General features: G+C 40.1%; 1 protein-coding gene across 1 annotated transcript in view; it reads left to right on the top strand.

Annotated features, from left to right (window-relative positions):
* Positions 1–20,668, top strand: part of RAPGEF5 (Rap guanine nucleotide exchange factor 5) — a 157,462-nt gene that overhangs the window by 64,631 nt on the left and 72,163 nt on the right. The window contains exon 9 of the mRNA XM_038128762.1: positions 2,398–2,523. Coding sequence (XP_037984690.1) covers positions 2,398–2,523 — 126 coding nt within the window. The remainder of the gene's footprint in view (positions 1–2,397; positions 2,524–20,668) is intronic.

Below are 20,668 nucleotides of genomic sequence, written 5' to 3'. Positions count from 1 at the left end.
ATTAGTTGGGTACTGTTGTTGAGGTGTTTCCATGTGAATCATTCCTTATTTGTACCCTATATATCATTATTATTGTTGCCCTTACTGTTTGTTTTCTTATCTCATTGCTGTTTTCAGTAAATTATTCTTGTCTCAGCCTGTGATCATTACCTTTTGTGCCTCCAATTCTCCTCTTCAGCTACCTGAAGGAGGTAGGGGGAGAAGAAGGGTGAGGGAGCAAGTGGCACCTCATTTAGTCTCAGTGGGAGCACCAAACTGGGGAGTCCATTCCTGAACCAGGACAGTACAACAGGAAGGTGCAAAAAGTGCCTCCACAGTACTAAGAGCCCAGATCCAGAAAGAGTCAAAATCTTTATCATCCCGAAGTCCTAGTAGGTGATAACACTTTGGAGTTGTCCTTAGCCTACATTACACTGATGTAATATTCTGCTAGAAGCATCCTGCAGCCATGAAATAAGCAGGCTTGATTTATTGATGTCCCCAAGCACTCAAAGTGTTGGAAGTGCAGACATCAGGCCTCCCAAGTCTTAGATCCCTGTGCAAATTACAGGGAAGAAATTTCTTTCCTTAAAGAAAAAGGAGAATATTAGGAAACAATTGATCTGACCATTTTTAAATGTCTACTCTAGAGTGGAAAAAAATCTCTTCCTAAATACCTCTTTTTCTCTATTGATTAAACAAGTCTGGACAACTAGTTCACTATATTCTTCCACATTTGATAAAATCAGTCTTGCTCTGATCTGCAGGGGATAAGAGTGTGTCAGAACTGGTTTATAAACCAATGTCTTCAATTTACAAGATAAGGGGCACTGAACTCATGGACAATGTAAGGAATTTGAGATTAGGCAATGCAATTCCTTAAATTCTCAGTGGATTTGACCTTCAAATCAGTAAGTATGTTCCTAATGTAGGGAAGATGGGTTCCTCAGGAGGCTGGGCTCAGGAGGAGTACAGGACATTCAAGGGACAGGCTGTATCTGAAATCCTTTATTCATCAGAGCTGAAGTGCCTGATGCAGACTTGTGAGGAGATGTCTTCATCCAGACTGGAAGAATGTAGGCATGTAAAAATTTATTTCAATAAGTTGGGTAAAAATGACTCTGGATTTGGTTGTGGAGTCCATTTTTTTCCATCAACCTTCAAGAACTTATTCATAACGTGGATTTTTTTTTCTTCTTCAGCTGAAGAAATCTTAACCCCCACTTGTTGGTTGGAGAAACCAGCAAGCTGTAGGATGATTTGGGTGGGCACTCTCACACCTTCATCTGTCATGGACAGGAATTGCTCAAGGCCAAGTGATTAGACCCCACAGGGTTAGCAAGTCAGGGCATCCCTAGTTTTTGGGCTTGACTCACAAGATATGTTGTGAATTCTGGAGTAGTGATTTATTTAAACTCAAGATGAACAGTAGAAAGAAAACTGTGAAGGAAGTTCACCAGAAAAATGTTTATTTGCAGATTGCCTTTGATATACCCATATCATAGGTATGCCACATAATGGGCTCTCCCAAGGCATCTGCTGTTCCCATCAGGAAACATCTGGGCTAAGAAAAGCTGTGTGGTATCATTGCTCCAGGTCTCAGCTATGCAGAGGCTGTATCCATAACCAAATCATGGACAGTGATATCAGCCACTGACTTTGCAAGGAGCAGTTTAGCCCATATCAGCTAACTTTGCAACGAGTCTCTACTGTGCCTGTGTGCAAGCATGAATCCATCTTTCTATATGTATCTATCTGGCATTTTTAGAAAACAACCATTTTGACAAAACACTACCAGCATAGCTTCAATAACAGAATTAGCAAAAAAAATAAAATTAGTTCTAACATAGCTTTTAAAGCAAATATATTTTCTTTCCCTAAACAAAATCTAGAGATACAGATTTGTTATTTACGGAATAAATAAATGTGGCACAACTGTCTTTTAACTCCCGAGTCTTGCATATGTGAAAAATGGTTGGAGTGGGAGCAGAGGGAGTTGTAGACTGTTATTTTTAGGAGTGCCTTGTGTTGCACTTCATTCTTTTTCCAGGGCTGTTCCTGGCTAACTTTCCCATGAGTTTTTAACCTCTTGCTCTTGTTCTCTTATGTAACAGGAAACAGGCTGACAGGAACAAATAAAACACAGCATATCTGATAGTTGCACTCAGAGGAGAGGTTGATTTAGTTAGCCCTGCCTTCTTTCCTCCAGAGCAGATGCATTTGGAGATTCAGATGTGCTTCTGTTCGTCTCCAGTTGTTCCCCGGGAAGCAGTGACTTGTTTGTGCTCAGCAAGTGGCACCGAAGTACCGCAAATATGAGAAAACAAATGCATTTCTTTTAAGGTTGAAATTTGTGGTGGTGTCATGTCCTGGGATTGTGGATTTAAGTATCTGTTTGCTCTTTCTCCCACCCTTAAGGCAGGAGTTTTATGCAAGCTTCAGGGAAGAGATGACATCGGACGGATTGAGCTGGTCCAAAAGCTGGCGAGAGAGAACTGCCAGTTTTTGCAGGCGGATAGGAAAGCACTGGAGAAGGCAGAACAAGTAAGACATTTCTTATTTGGTTTTTTGTTTCTTTTGGGTAGGGGAGGGAGATTTAGGTCACAAAACTGAAATAGCAAAGCTGATGGTCAGAATCCAGGGCACACATTAGTCATGGAGCTGTAGCTGCTCTCCTCTGGCATTTACATTTCTCTAAAGTGCGTTCAGGTCAATAATTGTCAACACACTTAAATCATTATGTTGTCATTAACTGTCAGATGCTGTTATTAATATCTTATATTAGGACATAGCAGATGATTTCAGGATGCTTTTTACCAAATTGTTGGGTTTTACGGTGAATTTAAATAATGTATAAGGCATATGAATGCTTCAAGTACTCTAAATTATCTTAAAACTGCTTTACTGTGGGCATATTTGGATGCAAGTATTGGCTGAAACTTTTCAGCATGAATTAAATAGAATGGTCTGGATAGGGAGTTCAGCAGTTTGTGTTTTTTTCTTTTAAATTGTGTTTTCAATCAAAAGTTACACTGAAGAAAGCAGCGTTCTGTTTAATGGTTCTGAAAGCACTTATTCAGATGTTAATAACTGGACTGAAAATTCACAGAAACTTGACTGCTTTGCTTATAGCACAATGTCTCCTAATTTTGTTCTCCTAGTAAAGACTTCTATTCTGATTGCATATTCATCTAAAGGTGCAGAGGATAATTACTGCAAGAAGCAACAAAAAACCCACCTAGTCTTCATGTCTCTTGCCATTATGTATGTGCAATTTATTCCATTTTCTGCTCACTGGACAGTAGAAAAAACTTGTACTTTAGAAAAGAAATACTTTTCAACTCATCTGCGAGTTCATTCCTACTGAAATAAGGCTGTACAAAGGAAAAGAGAAGGATGAAGTGTTTTTTCAGAGCTTCATGCAGTTCTGTTCGGCAGCGTAGAGGGTCTGGTCTGGTGTAGTTAGACGTGTAATTGTATCAGTAAGTGTGCAGAAGGGAGGAGGCCAATTAGCTAGGCTAATTACCCAAGATTAAATTGTTTCTCAGCTGACCCTCTAGCAATGGATGTCTGGGAGAATTTCTATATATCTTTAAACTGTATATCCACAAAGCACAATGAAAAGTTGAGGTGCTCAAGCAAAGAAGATTTTAAACCAGGGCAGATTTCTATGGTGTTTCAGGATTTGGAAACAAGATTACAGATAGGTGGGCATAGACGAGAGGGGGATGTTGGAACTGTTAGTCAAAAAATTCAGTGGATATTTTTGCCACTACTCTGGTCATTGCAAAGGGTGCTGTGGAGTCAGCTGCAGCTCTGTAGCTGCACAGATTACAGTACAGTTCCAAAAATGGAAAGGAAAGCAGCACTCAGCTTTTCTTCTCCTTTTGAAAAGTATCGTACTTAACAGTTGCTGCTATTTAGGAGATGAGTGACTTCAGTTTAGCAGGAGCTCAAGCAATTTGCTCATACCCATCCTGAGCAGTATAACACAACAATTACTGCTCTCAGACAAGGATATGCCTTTAGACCTTTAGGACATGCTTTTAGAGGTGACAGCAAAGAGAAATGTCGCCTGAGAGACTGCAGAAGCCCAGGTCATTCCTCATGTGTCTTTTTTTCTGGGTGGGGAATGTCCTACAGCTAGTGCTGGCAATAATAAATCATGGTGTGCTTCTTCCCCCTGTTCTGCACTCTGCTGGTTGTTGTAGGGTGGGTCCAGGCAGCCCATGCCCAGATATAAGAGAGACCTAAAGTCCTTGTTGTGGGTGTGGCTGCTAAGCCCCCAGCTAGACTACTGGCTTCATTAGGAATAGTCACCAAGAAGGCACCCTGAACACGGGCAAGGTTTGTCGTAGCTTCTCAGTTTAGCTGACTCAGGTAACTTTCACTGGAAAAAATGCACACATTGCCATGGCAGGGCAGTGGGTTGCATACGTTCAGGAAGCCATGAGCTTCCATCCCTTCCCGTCCCTCCCTTCCTTCTGTGTGCTCTGAGAGCTGATCCGGTGCACGTGCAGGTGACAGGATTTGACTGGCTGGGCAGGGTTCACTGCTCCAGGCAGATATCTCCCCTCTTCTCCAAGGAGAAAAGCAGCAGGCTGAATTGTAGTGAGTAAATTGTACTGAATACTGCTTGGATCCAGGATTTCAGCCCTTCCTATCTCATCCTGCTGCTACAAAAGTGATGGCAGATTCATTGGCATCTGGTTACTCTCCAGTCCCTTGGGCTCACTGCAAATGTTAGAGGAACAACATGTTCAGGGTGTGGTATCCTTATTATGTGTAACATGCCCATCTTTCTTTTTTTTATTTTATTTTTAAAAGCTTAGCTTCTTTTACACTGCTTTCTTTGTAACACAGGATGATGGGCACTCAGTGCAGGAATAAAATGGAGATGCTCTGTGCATTTTCCACAGGACCCTTGTTTCTCATCAAGTATTCCTGCACTAAAGCTTTCACCAGCTTTCCCTCCTGGGGAGCTGAAACTGGGCTTTCTTGGATGATCTGCCTTCCTCAAAGGAATGGCATGCAGTCTGTAAATGAGAGGCCTGAGCACCCTGCCAGGCTGTTCTCCCTGCCCTTGGAGAGCCTGCTATCCAGGCTGGCCCCCTGGCAGCCCAGCTCAAAGCAGAAATGCTGCTGGCTTGCAGGGCTGTGTTTCTGTCAGCCTGGGCCAGTGTCACTGTTAAAAGCTAGGGGCTTTATAACCTGCCTGGAAGTGAAGCTGGTCTTTCCAAATGGCCAATGGGAAATTTTGCCTAAAGCAAGAGTTCTCCTCCAGTAATACAAAACAAACCCCAAAATCCCAACTTGAACATAGAGTTAGAATTGTGCATATGCATAATTCCTCTCTACATGTACTGTGTCCCAGGCATGTGATGGGAAATGGAGTTGTGGCTCCTCCGGTGTTCTACCCACCGTGTTTCTAAAGCAGTTCTCTTCAGATTAGTACAGCCTCACATGGATTTCCAGCATTAACAGCAAATATGAATGTATTATAATTGAGCTCTCATGATTCCTGTGCTTTCCTGTAAAGAAGAAAGGGTTCTCAGCCTAATTGAAGAATTTAGTACTGATTTGGTAGCCCAATAACTCTTTCCTGTACAGCGAATGAGGTGTGGAGTGTGATAGGGAGTGAGACTGGTTGACTAGGAGGACTGGTAAACTCTCCTGTCATTCAAATAAAGAGTCACCATCTTCATCTGAGTACAGAAGTTAATGACTCACTTAAAGAAGATAGATGACATGTGGATGCACAAGAGGTTTTTTGGCAGATAAAGTACCTAAAGGTGTTCTTTGAGGTGCGGTGTTGGGAGTTTGTGGTCCACAAGGACCAGGTGAAGCATGGACTGGTTTGGGTTGCCAGTTCAGGAGATGAAATATTTTTTTTTTTTTCTCAGAAAAAGCAGATGGTCGGGAAGAGGGAATGTAAGTGACAGCTGGCTGGCTCACTGGAAGAAAGCTTGGTTTGGAACTAGTGAGTGGGAGAAGGGATTCCTTTAGTCTGGCTGAGTTCTGGAAGGTGTAAAATTGGGGGATATATATCTATATTTGTAAAATGATTTGTACAAAATCAGAAAGTCCATGCTGCTTTTTTTTTTTTCATTTATGATCTGAATGAAAAAAAGAGCTTTGAATAACTGTAATAATTAAAAAAGTTCTGTGCTCAGTTTCTGTTATATGTGAGCTGCTAAACTGATTTTGACACTGGAAGCTGACAGGGACCAGGTTAGATTGGTATCATGGAACTGGTCTTCCTTGGTAGCACACAGTGCCAACTTCCTCTCTGGTGAGTATAGTGTTTGAAAAGTGCTCTAACCATAATGGTGCTCACAGACTTGTAGAGAAAAACAAAAACTAACGGTGATTTTTTTCCCCACTCCCTCTTCCTAATGTGTTAGAATAAGGTGCTTAATGAAGGCACTGAACCTACCGTATGTGTTAGGCTCCCTAAAACTTCAGCTTTGCTGGTGAGTAGAAAGAAAATGGAACTAAATAAGCTTCTAAATAGGCAGATAAGCTTCTTCTCTGTGCTTTTGCATTCCTACAATGTATTGATAAATAAACAAAATGAAATTATTGTCCAAAACACACAGAAGTTATTTTAATATCAAATGTGGGGTAGCATAAAAAAACTATGCAAGCTTGCAGTGCTAATTTTATCATTACATGCAAATCATACTTATAAGCTTAAGAAAATGTGAAACTGGATATTTGTATTCTTATGTAATTTAAATATTTCATTTCCTTAAAAAAATTGCTTTGACAGAAAATAGATGAAAAATCTGTATTGAAGTATTCAGCTATAGAGCAAGCCTGCTTTTTGGAAAGGTTTGCTTATTAGCATTATTATAATATAGAAAGCAAGCTGTGTGTGTAAATCCACTTGAAGTCATTTATCATGGCTTTTTTTCCCCTCCAGCATACATTTGGGATGCATTCAAGACATATTTGCACTAAACCATAATTTTTGAAATTCCTTTTAGTCAACTATAGCCTTTGTAATAGATGTGAAAATGTGTTGTACAGTATTTCCAGTTATTATTTCAATGAAGTGTTGCACTCATTAAGAAAATCATGTGTGTTTATAGCATCATTGTTTAAGTAAAATTGTAAAAGGGCTTTTCACCTCAGCAAATGGAGAGAATATTCTTTAGATTATAGTATCAGTTTCATAGTCAGATCAACTGAATAAGATGTTCACAAACTCACAGTGATGTTCCAAGGAGGCTCTTGCAGTACTTTGCTGCATCAGGAGGAAGGGGAATATTTCCTAAATCCACCCTGTAATCCCTTTACAGATTAATCTATATATTAGTTGGAATTACGTGCTGTTTAAAAGAATGTAAGTACCACAGCTTGGCTATATTGATTCTGTGACTTAATTCAAGATGAAAGAGGTATATTATATGAGGCAGGTATGTTTTCAGAAGGACAACAGATACTGAGGAACAGTTCTGTTAATTTGCTGGGTACTAACTTTAGTAATCAGTGGTCTCATTAGGAAGACAGATGATTTGCTCATTGAAGCAGGTTAGTGGTTGAGCTGAAGCTGTTAAAAGGCTTACAACAGAAGATTAATGATTTAGAGCCTTGGGTTGTATAGATTACTCATGACCGAGGAATCTCATAAGGAAATTCCAGCCATGACACACCGGGGGTATTTTTAGGGTGCCCAGCTGGACGCCTGCAAGGAGACAAGAATGAATGTCAGGACGTGTCCAGAGCTGCAGTTTTGGTCAGCTTGACAAAGCTGTGGCATTGGGCTGATGCACTGCTGGATTGATGGTCAGTAATCTGGGCTCCAGTGGAAAAATATTCTTTAAAACATTGACATCAAGTGATGTCTGAATACAGTCAGTGACTGAAATCTGTGCATTACTGTCTAAAAACATCATCACTTTTGTTGTATCTGCTCTGTTTGGGACAGACCTATTGGGTAGCTTGTAGGTTTACTGCTTTTGATTCTTGGCAGCTGCTCTGCTTCTCTTGCAGAGCTGTGGGTCACGTGGTAACAACTATAACACAGCTTTGCAAAAACTTTCATGGCTTGAATAGCTATGAGGTGGTATAGATGTCTAAAGTCATCTAAACAGAATGGACTTGGCATGTCAGTACAGGACTTTGCTGTTTCTCTTTATACCTCTTGGACCTGCCAGCACTAGCAGAGAGAGCTGTACCAGGGTAAGGTGATAGTTTGCAATTTTGATTTAGTCTTCAATCACAAGCCAAGGAAAAATGAATCTATCAATGAGATTGTCAGTATATACCTCCTTGTTGAGCAAGAATAAGTAATTAGGAGTAAGGTACATGTTTGCTGTGGAGGTAACTTGAAGTTCAAGTCTCTGTCTGAATCAGGGGAAACAGGGAGTGGAATCTAGTTCTGTCATGTTCTGGAGAGAATGTCCTATTCCAGATGCTCGATTTTTCATCTGCTGGAATGAATGCATAGCTCCAGGTGATCGCCTGTTTTTCATAAGCCAACCTCTTTATCTTCTGAGAAGAAAAGGTTTCTGCAGGTCCTAGGCTTTTTTCCCTTTCTTTCTTTTTTTTCCTTTTTTTTTTTTTTTTTTTTTATTCCTTTCCTTTTTTTTTTTTCTTTTTTTTTCTTTTTTTTCCCAGTATGGAATGGGCACCTTCAAAAAGGCATCTTTTTGAAATGGAAAAAGTTTGACAGAGATAAGGATCCTCCTGTTCAGATGTGGGACTGGGATCATCTGCATGCTTGTTTCAGTCTTTTGCAGCACTTTAAAAATAATGATAGAATTATTTTTACTTGCTACATTCTTTTAAGAGGACTTCCCATTTCTTTTTTTGAGTCTATTTAATGTGGCTAAAGTTTTGGAGGAAAACATCCTTATGCCAGGAGTGCAAAAGAGTGGTGAAATTGTGTGATCCTTTTCCTTATAAAAAAAGCACAAGTCATGCTTGTGCTCCCATGATGTATTGTGAGCATAGAATAGGAACACATTGAATAGAAACCTTACTATTTTCCTTTAAGTCAAGTTACATATTCCCACAAAACTTTCTTTCCTCCAGATGCTCATCCTAGTGTTTAAAAGAAAAGAAAGCCTAATTTTCTCCTCTTTGATTTATTCTGTAACATTATACTACTTTGTATAGGAGGAAATTCCACATACACATTTTGCATGCTGGGCTTCCTTTAGAGTGGAATGGTGACTCATTCTTGTGTGGGACAATCACTGAGGTCCTGTGCTGAAAGGGGTAAAAAGGGCATATGGTACTTAGCAGACCTGGGAGACAGAATTTAATTTTTTTTTTAATCTGTTGGTTATTTAATAAATAACCTTCTTCAAATCTCAACACTTTTCTGCACCTTTGTTTACCCAGGTATAAAATGAGGTGTTAAACATGTGGGACCTTGAAGGGTGTCATAAAACTTGCAGTGGTTAATGAATGTTGAGGAATTGCTTTGGGATCCTTGAGATTTGGTTCAGGAATCCCAAGGAAGCTGGAAGTGGGTTGAAATATTGATGGCCAGGGGGAACTTTTTTTAAAATCCGGAGCATAGCTGAAGTGAGGCCAAACATTTGCAGTTCCTACTCAGCCTCTAGGTCCTCGGGCATCACTGCAGGGGCTGTGCTGCCCCAAACACTAGTCCCCAGCCTTGGGCTGGCCCTGGTAGTGCTGCTTTTTGAAGTGACACAGGGGATAATGAAGCTGAAAAATACAATGAATACACCTTCCTTGTGGGGTTATTATCCAACCAGATTGGTTCCCTTCACGTTATGGGGACACGGATATGGGGTGAGAATGAGATAGTGTCAGGGATGACCTGTGCTGGTGAGAGCTACTCTGCTGCTCCTGGTGAAACACAGCCATCCTCCTTAATTCCCCAAAGCTTTGTGACTTACCCAATCCAGAAACTGGACTGGGTCAAATGAAATGTCCTTGCAGTCTTTTGGTTGGCAGGATTTCAATCTAGATCCTGTGTTTCACCAACTGGCTTCATGAAGGCACACATGCACACAGAAGGGGGTGAGTGATGAATGGGGGTCAACATCCAGGGGCAGGGAGAGGACAGGAGTGTGGCTTCTCATTGGCAGCAGGATTACACAGTTCTGGTGGTATCAAGACTGAAAGCGTGGCTCCTTGGTCCTGCCTTTGCTCCATTTACCCACAAGAAGAACTGGAGAAACTTTCTGAAAGCTGCAATCTGCATGTTGTCACTGTCCCCTGCTTCTGTGTTTCTCTCTAGATTTTGAGTCACTAACCTGCTTATGTTTCTAGAGTGTCCTAAGGCTTATACAGAATTAATATTCTCCCAGATACAGAATTGTATTCTCCCTTTGGAGAAGTAGAAATGACCAGTTTATTAGTTCAAAGCATCTGCTCTTTTGTTTTCTGACATTAAATTGTCCCTCTCTCCATGTGATAAATACATTTGATGACATTCTGAATGTTCTTTTCTCCATTTTCCTGATTTATGACATCAATAAATTCCCAGTTATGCTGATAATACAGTGGATGTATCCTGCCATCTACTTCTGTACAGTTACTACTACCCTTTTTCTGGGAACTCCAAATAACAAAGGTGTCTGGATCTCTCTGTTAAATTAGGGAATTTGTTACCAAAATTCAAGAAGATAAAAAAGAAAAGTTGAGAATGCTTTGAATATGTACCATGCAAATTTAGGTCAGAAATTTTAAGCAGTCTCTGAATTTCAGGAATAGTAATTTTGTCTTTCAGATTTCAGTGGTGCAGAACTTCTAAATAATTCTGGTTTTTCCAGACTTTTCAGTTGGAATTTAAACCAATCAAGGACATCTCATTTTGGCTCATGGTCTAGACATGGCTGAAAAGAAATACCCAAGATAACTGGAAAGCTTTTTGATAAGCTAGAAACTGACTGGCTGTCTTCCACAGCTTCCTCTTTGGAAGTTGTCTGAGATTCTGTAGTCTGCCCAGAGATCAGAGTCATGTAAAAAGGATTCAGTGCTGTAGGTATCCATTTTTTCTCTTTCTTTTTCTTCCTATCCTCCTGAATAAGTTCAGGAAGAATGTTCCATTTCATTGAAGTGAAGATTTGGGCCAGTAAGAAACCTGCCCAGAGTCATTAAACAAGTGAACACATTTCTGCATGTCAACCTTTTCTTTGTTTCAAGTAGAAACTACATTGGAGCAAATTCTGCAGTAAGATCTGGAGTCTATGCTTAAGTCAGTGTGATTCCAGTGACAGGATGCTCTGGAGTTGATGAGGCCTGTGTTAGGACCTCACTGGAATAATTGCTGACAGCATTTGTTGGCATCTGCTCCTGCAGGCATGGCCTGGAGACCACCTGGAGCATGCCAGTGTGGAGACAGCCTTTTCCCTCTGTTCGGCTGCCTCTCCTGTGCCAGAGTCAGGCTATCTGCTCTGAGGACTTTTTGGAAAAAAAGTGGCAGCTGTAAAGTGGCTGTCTCTGCCTTCTTTGTTGAAGCCACGTACACAGCAGGGATGTAAGGACACTTTGACCTTGTATTCTTTGCAGGCTCATTTCCCCCCCCCCCCCCCCCCCCCCCCCCATTATTTATTTATTTTAATCATTAAACCTCCCTAAAATCTCCCCCAAAGCTGTCCTTTTGCTATGGCCATTCCATCACTCACTGTGCTTCCATTTTAAAGTTTAATTCAGCCCCTGCTGATGTTAATGGATACTTTTTTGTGAGAGCAGTATATAGCCTGTAGAGTCTAAAGCTTTTGTCACACCGTAGCCATGGAAGGTGGTGGCATTTTGCAAGATGTGCTTGACACACGGCCACCTGTGGAGAACGCTGATTTGGTAGCAGTTAATACACCCCTTGCATCCATTTTTCTTGGTTCTGTGTGGCAGCACAAAGAGCAAAGGAATGAAAACCCAGGCGATTAGTGGTATTTTTGCTGACTATCTTCCTCTAAATCAAAGCAGGTATTCCCCTCTCCTTCCTCGATTAGTGTTCCTACCGCTGTGTGCAGCACCTCCTCTATTCTAATTCACAGCTCATGAAAACGAGGTCTCAAGTGCATATGCACGGATTTCATTTTAACTACCCAGTGAAAAGTTTTAATTAGGTGTTTCATGTGGAAACATGAAACAGGGTTTGAAATTAGCAGTGACCTTGAAGCCTTCCTCGAATATATTTTCTGATACCGTGTGGCAGGCAGTTCCCAGCTCTTTTTGTCACTGCCTGGAACACGAGCATCCGAGCGGGGAAGGCTCTGACGTGTGGCAGCGGCAGCAGTTGCTGGTTGCAGGAAAAAGTACTTTAGCCTCTTTTGATGACTGGGAAAATAATAGGATGACCTAACTCAGGAAGAGCATGAATAGTGGCTGGTAATTCCTTTAACAGCTTGCTGAAGATCAAATCTGAGATGGATTTCCAGGCTCTGAACAAGGGTAAACCCTGAATAGGGGGTGACGCTGAGCTACACAGCCCTGTTTGATCAAGGGAAGGGCCTACAGCTCACATGCCTTTGTTGGCTGCTGTGCATCAGCTCTATCCCCTGCCAGCCTGGCTGATGCTGCTTTCTCACTTGGAGTGGCTGGACTGAGAGCAGCATCCCTCATTTCATCTCCATTTTCCCTGGGAGGTGAGGGGAGTAGACCTGTGTGTTGTACCAGGAGCAGCATTCCTACTTAGTCTGGTGCTGGGAGGAACAAAGACAAGCTTGCTCTTTTTGGCAGAGTAGAAGACAAGCACAGAATGCAAATGTGCATCACCTGCTTGGTTTGGTTGCAATATCACAGTGTATCTCCTGTTTTTAGAGGTGATAATATTTGTTCAATGAATACAGCATCAGTTTAAGCCTTTTTACAAAATACTTTTATATTGCAAATAGGGGATTATTCACCACCACAGCAATGTTTAAAACACATCTGTGGATACAAATACAACTGTTAAATTGATTTACTGTTTGTAATATATGGTGTTTGGCCATATTTAGCAAGTTAATAGAGACTGGATGTGGTCAGGGTCAGAGAAGACACTAATCAGAGCTGACTAAAGTGGCCACAATTTCAGTTCAAATACGCAAAGCCTGGTTGTTCAGGCTTTGAGCTAAAAAACACATACTTTCAGGCCTGGGCTTCCTTGTGTGAATGGCAAATACCTGTAAGTGTACTGACACTCTGGCTTTGTCTCCTCAGGTGGGAAACCTGAATCTTTTTAATAAAATCCCCACATTAATTCAGCCTGTCTAATCAATCTCTTAGTCTCTACACAGTACCTGTACTGAGCTAATCATTGAGCCATATTGATTTCTTTTTGGATTCTTGGATTTTGATGAACTTTTGAAAAAGAAGCATGTGGCTTCTAAGCAGAACTCTATCTGCAGTGAGTTCTTTACTCCTATTTCCCACAGAGACAGAAGTAAATTAGCTAGGTGGGATTTTCCTACCTGCTTTGTCATCGGTATCACAAGATTTTCCAACAGAGTTTGAGCAGTGTCCAGTGCTGCACTGGGAAGCTATCAAATCCTGTACATTGCAGATGATGGCCTCCTGTATCTGGGGTCTTTCTCAGGATTTCACCAAGGACGTGGCAGAATTCTTCTCCACCAAGGAATTTGCAGTGTTTATGGTCCCCCAGTTCTCCTTCTGTAGAGACACCTGCCTATGTGTGCATGTGTTGTACATATTTATTCATTAAGCAAATTGCATACCATGCTAAAAGCAAAGACAATCTTCTGCAAAGACTACTTATGGAACTCCTTTTCACACTGTAGAATGAACCAGTCATTTAAACACACAGTTTCAGTTGTTAACATAAAGAAGATGCTTTCTCCTGGTGACCCATCTGTTCTGACAGTCCTCTCCTTCTCTTTTCAGATTGCATCAGGTTTTTGTCTAGCAGATTCTTACAAGTTTCAACTTCCTTTTCAGTTCTTCAGATTAAAACCTGAGTCTTGGTCATCAGAAGAGGTGTTTGAGTAGTTAGGGTGCACTGGGTGGCTGAGAGATACTATAGATAGGTTGAAGCAGATGCCTTTTTCAAGTCTGAACACCTGAAGCCCCTGAAACTTGCTTGTGGTGGCAGATTTTTGATGTGGGACACTCAAATCTGATATTTTCTTAAAAATGGCCCCTATAAATTCTTTTTTTTTGGAAATGAAAGCTATGGCTTTCATTTCCAAGGACCCCTAAAAATGTGCCTCTCTTACTTTGTTTTAGACTCTTCCTTTTAGGAACGTATGCAGGAACTGGGGGAACATGTTCCAATTTTCCAGCAGAGCTGTGGGTAATGTGCTGGTTTGTGTGGGATCCACAGAGCTGCTCTGCTCTTGCACTGGGTACCCGTATGCTCCCTGTAACTCGTCTGTTCTCACTCTCCCACCCCCAGCTGTCACACAGACACACATATGTGTATGTGCAGTTATGACTGTCTCTTCCCTGGAGCAAAACTTAGTTTTGTACTCAGTAGGCAAAAAGGCTACAGTTTCACCACACCACTGTCCTTTGCAGCTGCTGTAGCAATGCTCTCCAGTTCTAATATTTTTACTGGCTAATCAATTGACACATACTGTTTTCATTGCAGTGACTTGTAAATAGTAAATATTTGCATTAGACAAAAGCTATACAGTAAATCATGCAATAACCGTTGTTTTAAAATGCTATTAATCTGTGTGAAGTTCAATATGTATTAAGGATGCCCTAAGAATAAAAACAGTAAAACAAATAGCAATTTACTCATTTAAGTATGGTAGAAATTCACATCTTACCTGCTGTAAGAAGAAACAAAAATTCAGCATTCCAGCAGAAGTATCAAAAAGCTGTAAAAGTTGCTTGACTATTATCTTGCCAAAATTAGCTCTAAAATCATAGGCATTCCTTGTAATTCATTAATGCTGCAGTTTGTGGTGTTCCAGTGTTCTCGTGTGTGGAAAGGATCTGCGTCAAATAGCTGGATGCCCAGCCTGCTTGAAAAAAATCCTATTGATTAAGGTCTACTAATACATCCCATCCAGAGATTCTTCATTTGGGCAATTTTGTGAACACAGCAGGACATGCAATACCAATATGTCCTTCATCACCTTTGCTTTTGTAAGAAATAATTTGTTCCAATTATTTTACCTTTTTTTTTTTCCATGCACAGGTTAAGTGCTTGCTACAGCAAAACTTCTTCACTTTCCTACCTTAGACAATATATTTAATGAACTTTCTCTGTATTGCCTTGTTAAGGGCAAGGAGCTAGGAGCTACCTCTAAATAGACTAGAGCTTTTATGGAAATGAAAGCACCAAAGAGTTGCTTCATCATGGGAAATCACTGCCAAATGTCGTGTGAGCTCTTGCTCTCCTGGCAGACACAATGTACAGAAACATTTTCATTTTTAGCATCTTGACATTCAACTTTTTGACGTCTAATGCTTTACCACTTTTTAGTATATGAATATTTTCCATTAAAATGTGTTGTTATGAATTTGCTTATATTGACATAAAAATTGAGATCATATAGAGATCTAGATAATTAGAAACTTAGATCATGCTGTACAGAAGCATTTTAATAAGATAAATGAAAACCTGCATTTTATTTTTAGCATCTAATATTTAATAAGCTAAAGCTTGAAATCTGAATAATTGGCAATGATTTTGTGATTTGATATTCAGAAAGAATGTGTCCTGAATACCAAATGAATGAAAGTTACTGTGGAATATCATTGCTGCATTTTTTACTTTGACCTTGAGGACTGGGTTGGTTTAGTGTTTTTACACTGCTAACCTTGAAACACAGTAATTGGAAAAACAGTGCTGAAGGTTAGCACTGCTTTTTCTTGAGTTATCATAGGGGAATGGTTTGAGGTTTATGGGGGTGGAGAGAAATCGTCTTCAAGATCTTCAAACAGCCTGAAAGTTTTGGTGATGACAGCACTTTAACTTACTGTTATCCTAAAAATGTCCTTCTGTGCGAGTGAAGCCTTACATAGCTAAAAGAAACAGTGACTGCAGAAAGGAGTTGAAGTGATGTCAGGAGGATGGGCATACCCAGGAAGCTGCTAACAAATCTTTTCTGAAGCTGCAGAAATATAGCCTCCTGCACTGTGGATGTGAGTCCTCACAAAATGTCCTTGGTGCAGTCCTGTTTTGGTAGGTCAGGTGAGTAGCTATGTGTAGAGATCATACTTCCCATGTCAAGTAAATGCTCATGAGCCCGTCTCATCCCCCTCTTTGCTGGTTGCTAGCAGGCAGCCAAAGCACCAGTACAGATGAAGGGTAGGCGAAGAGAGATGCTTTGCACAGGGAAGGTTTTGTCTGGAATAAACAGAGGTATAAGACAGAGACAACAGGCTTGTGTTTTTATTTTTTTGTCTTTACTGAATGGATAGTTACATTGTAAACTGCACATTCATTACTTACACTGGAAAAAAACCCCTAACATATTTCAGGAGCATTGGATAGTGATCACTTGCATTTTAGGGGAGCAGAAGAAAGCGTAAGCAACTTCTGCTTAGGGTCATCTGAAAATATAATTAATTTTATAAAAAATTTAACAGAAACCTAATATTTTAGATAGGATTTTAGACTTTGTCTTTCCCCTACCCCCCACTTTGGTCTCTGTGTTTCTGATTGCCTCCAATGCATGTGTTAAAATTCAAGGCATCCATAAGGCACATGTCCTCCTGACCTAGTGCTGTAGTTATGATGATGCATAAAATAAATCATTGCAATTACTGAGGCAGTCTCAAGCACTTAGTAACTCATGCAATGGCTTCTTGAAACATGACTGCACTGAAGAAAGGATCATTAGTTATTTCCCTGGAGTACTTGAATATTGTAACCCTCTCCACAGGGTTCTATTCGGGAGTTAAGACCCGGTCATCTGTCCATACATCTCATTTTATGTTTCTGTTACTCAAATGCTCTGTGATAGATGGTGAATTCCAGACTGTGTGTCTTCTTCACCCACAGCATCTCCTTATCTATCGAAGTTCAGGTCAAATAGTAAATAGTCAACCAAGTGGGAAGGAAGAATCCAGCAATGACAAAGTAAACAGGTCTAAAAAGTAATTTCTGTAAGGACTTATGAGGGAAGGTGGATTTATGAGATTTATGACATAAAAATAATTTCCTGAGCAGGGAGAAAGAAGTGGGTTAGATGAGATCTCATGGTTATACATGAAAAGGATATAGCTGTAGAAAGCTATATAAATTGTTTGAAGCTATGATGGTTACAAAGGAATCAAAGCTAGAAATGGGGGAAGGGAAGCCAGGATCAGAGATACAGGAGTGAGTTTCAGTATTCCTTGGGTGGCATAATAGGTGTTGGCAGGGTCTAAGTAGTCTGTTGTATGTAGTCTGAAAGTAATGGGATGTGGTGAGAGAAGAAGAATGGGATCAGAAGATGATGTCAGCAGAAAATTGCAGCCTGCAGTGAAGCCTTTGTTGGCTGAAAAAATCACTGTGCATACAGTATGATATCAGAAGCTGATAAGTGGCATCATGGAGTGTCACTCTCTCCATAAAGGTAACACCAGCTTGCTCAGGAGGAGATACCTCAAGGAAGGAGAAGGGAAGTGACCCAAGCGAAATTGTTTGGAAACCTGGGGTCAATGCTGCTCCTCATGGTGAATTTAATGGAAGAGACAAGGAGCCTTATGTAGGCATGATAGTGGCTGAAGAAGAGCTAGAGAAGGGCAGCAGGGAAGTACAGTGAAAACCCAGTGGCTGACGGATGGGCTGAGACTTTATGGGTGGGACTGTCAGTAGAGCAATATGGTTTGAGGGGTTGTTCTGAAGACAGCTCTCCCTTACCATGTGGCGAAGGGAAGGCTATGTCAGGCAGAGCTGGTATGTTAGGTGCTGATAATATCAGAGCCTGGCAAAACATGCAGCAGCCTGGCTAAGGGTAGATCAGATGTCCTTGTTTTGGAGGCGGCAACATCCCTCAGAAGGGTGGAACATATGGCTGGAGGCAGCAACAGCTCCAGCTCCAGCGCAATGTGCTGCTGCATGTCTGGCAGCCTCCATGCTGGCAGCAAGGCTTTTCTTTCCAGTGCTGCTGTGAATGGTCTTCTGCTGCAGGGGGTACAACATGAGTTTGAGGTACCCTGTTATTGTAAGGTTTCATGGTCTTGACTGAAGCAAATCCCAGCAAAACATTCAATATTTGATCTTATTTTCCAGTATTTCTTCCTATTCTAATGATAGAGCTGGTTAAATCTCCCCACGCAAAAATAACACTTTGGATTACTTCTGTCAAGGTTTTGCAGAAAAGACAGTGAAATCTGGACTATGCCACAGTTCTGCACGTGTTCCTCCACAGAGGAACCATTCCCTGCGGAGGAGGTCACACAAGGAGGCAGATGAGTGTTTACTCAAGATGCCTTGCATCTCATTGCAGATACAATGTGATTTACTAGTTGCCATGGTAACAGTGCTTTTTTTCATTCCATAACTTGAATAAATGTTGAGGTTGCCCTTGGTATAACTAACTTAGCTCCCTTCTAAAGTTGGGCACGATTGTATTATCCAAGGAAAGCAGAGAGGAGACTCTCAGTGTTCCTACTGAAATAAATTTAGAACATGTAGGCAAGCAACAAAGCAGGTACCTGATTCCATCAGGCACAAAATAAAGAGTAAATTAATATATGATTATCTGAAATTATAAAATATAAAGAAATATAAAATGTTGCTTCATAATGTAGTGTCATACATTTTTCTGTCATTTGTATTGTTTGTGACACTTTGCTTTTCTTCAATGCATGAAAAGTTATTTAATCATTTTATAGCATGTTCTTTATATAGTATGCAAAAAAGCACTTTTCTTCTTTTTCCTTGTTGTAATCCTGCAATAAAATTCCTTTATTTCTTGAGTGCTATAACCTCCAGTTCTGAATTAATTATTTCTGACGAGAGTTGATTGTTAACCTGCTCTTTCCCATCACCCTTATTCTTTTATGTTTTCTTTTTCTTAAATGTGGACAACAAACATTGTACCAAAACAAACCAAAAAATGGATCCTTTAATTTACTCCTGTGCATGTAACATTAGAAAAAAATCATTCTAGATAGAAGCAGCCTGATTTTTCTCATTTCTGTAGTTACTATTGACATCAGTGAATATTTTATCCTGCATAATAAATGCAGAATCACATCTCCTGCTATTAGGTGGAAGGAGTGAGTTTTATTTTTCATTCTAACTCCTTTTTCCTTTTTTTTTTTGGCAGCTTTATTGCATGCTCTACACATTTCTGTCTACTTAGGATCTGTTATCAAGTCTGTGAGCGATTAGTGGCTTATCTATGTTTGAATGATTTAGATTCATGAATTAATTAAGAAGAAAAGAACCATTAGAAAGCATTAATAAAAAGGCTGGTGATTTCAGGCTATTTTGGAGAGAATTAGAACTGTCATCCAAACCCAAGAAAATTGTAGCCATTGTGATTCATGCTTTCCTCAAAAGAAATCACAGTATTATGTCTAACTTAGTTGAAAACAACCACCAAACCACAGGATATAAATTCTATTTTGTGGTGACTTCTATTGGTCTAGAAGTTAAATAAATTGTTTTGATTTTAAACATTAGCTTTGGATTGTTTTGGTTTTGTTTTTTTTTTACTCAGTGCTTTTTTACACTTGCTATTAAATGTCAGTGCATTTGAGAGAGTTTGATTCTGGAGTTCTTGAGAATGAGCTTGATCTTTATATAGTATACTCAGTTTTACAGAACCTTTTTCTTAAGCCTTTTATGAGGTCAGATCCAGCTCCTGACCTTTGCTGAGTACTCTTTTTAGAAAAATTATCTGCATCCTTCCTTGAGCATAACACTTCAATGAAAAGATAAATGCCTTACAGTGAGAAGTGTAATGAGCAGCAATTGGCAAGTTTTAACCTTCCTAGTTTGCCATTGTGGCTTATAATGGGAATAGTGTACAAATTTTATTTTATTTTTATTGATATTATAGACATAAGTCAAGAGACAAAGTTCTCTCAGAGACAGTAAGGGGATAAGTGAGGTTTTTTTTTTAATAATGTTTTGATACACACCTAGTATGAATTGGAGTGGAAGACAAAGAAAGGCATCATCGGTCTTGTCTGCTTGACTTAGAAGTTGTATGTGTTCAGAACTGGTAATTAGAGCAATATAAGGCTGACAGTGTCATATATTTACTGCCATCTCTCTTCCATTCCTTCAGGAGACCTTATTTATCGCTACTTCCATTATAAAGGTTGTAAGGCCTTTGTACATGTGTCCTTACCAAGGTGAATATTATTCTACATTAATAAATTAAATCTACTAACGTTAGTGAGCTGTGTTTTGCAGTTCTCATTCTTGTGAAAGCTGTATGGGGGCTGCCAGAGAAATCAAGTTCCAGTCCTGTTAGATGTTAATCATGCTGTTATCTATTTCCTCTCATATGCCAGTAATTTCTAGAACTTCACCCATCTGATGTTAGGATTATTCTCTCAAGTATAATTTCTGTATATCTACATATTTATCTACATATTTATCTACATTTATCTACATTTTTCTTTCCCTGAGCCATATGGTAATAGTAGTATGTGTCATCAGTGCTAGGGTATCCAGGTTAAATCTGCAGTCCTCCTTGAAGCCCTGGCACTCCTCCCTCCTTCCTGGCTGAAACATAAGTCCTGCAGTTTTTATATCATTTCCCTCATGCTCTTCACTGCAGCTAAGGCTTGAACCACTGCCACCAATATCACTGAAGATACTGTTCCAGTGTCTTCCAGAGTCTCCTCCAGATAGCTG

The sequence above is a fragment of the Motacilla alba genome, chromosome 2 (genome assembly GCF_015832195.1).
Source record: "Motacilla alba alba isolate MOTALB_02 chromosome 2, Motacilla_alba_V1.0_pri, whole genome shotgun sequence".
NCBI classification, from domain to species: Eukaryota; Metazoa; Chordata; class Aves; order Passeriformes; family Motacillidae; genus Motacilla; species Motacilla alba.
The sequence above is the reverse complement of the archived record's forward strand: the minus strand, read 5'-3'. Positions and strand labels throughout refer to the sequence as shown.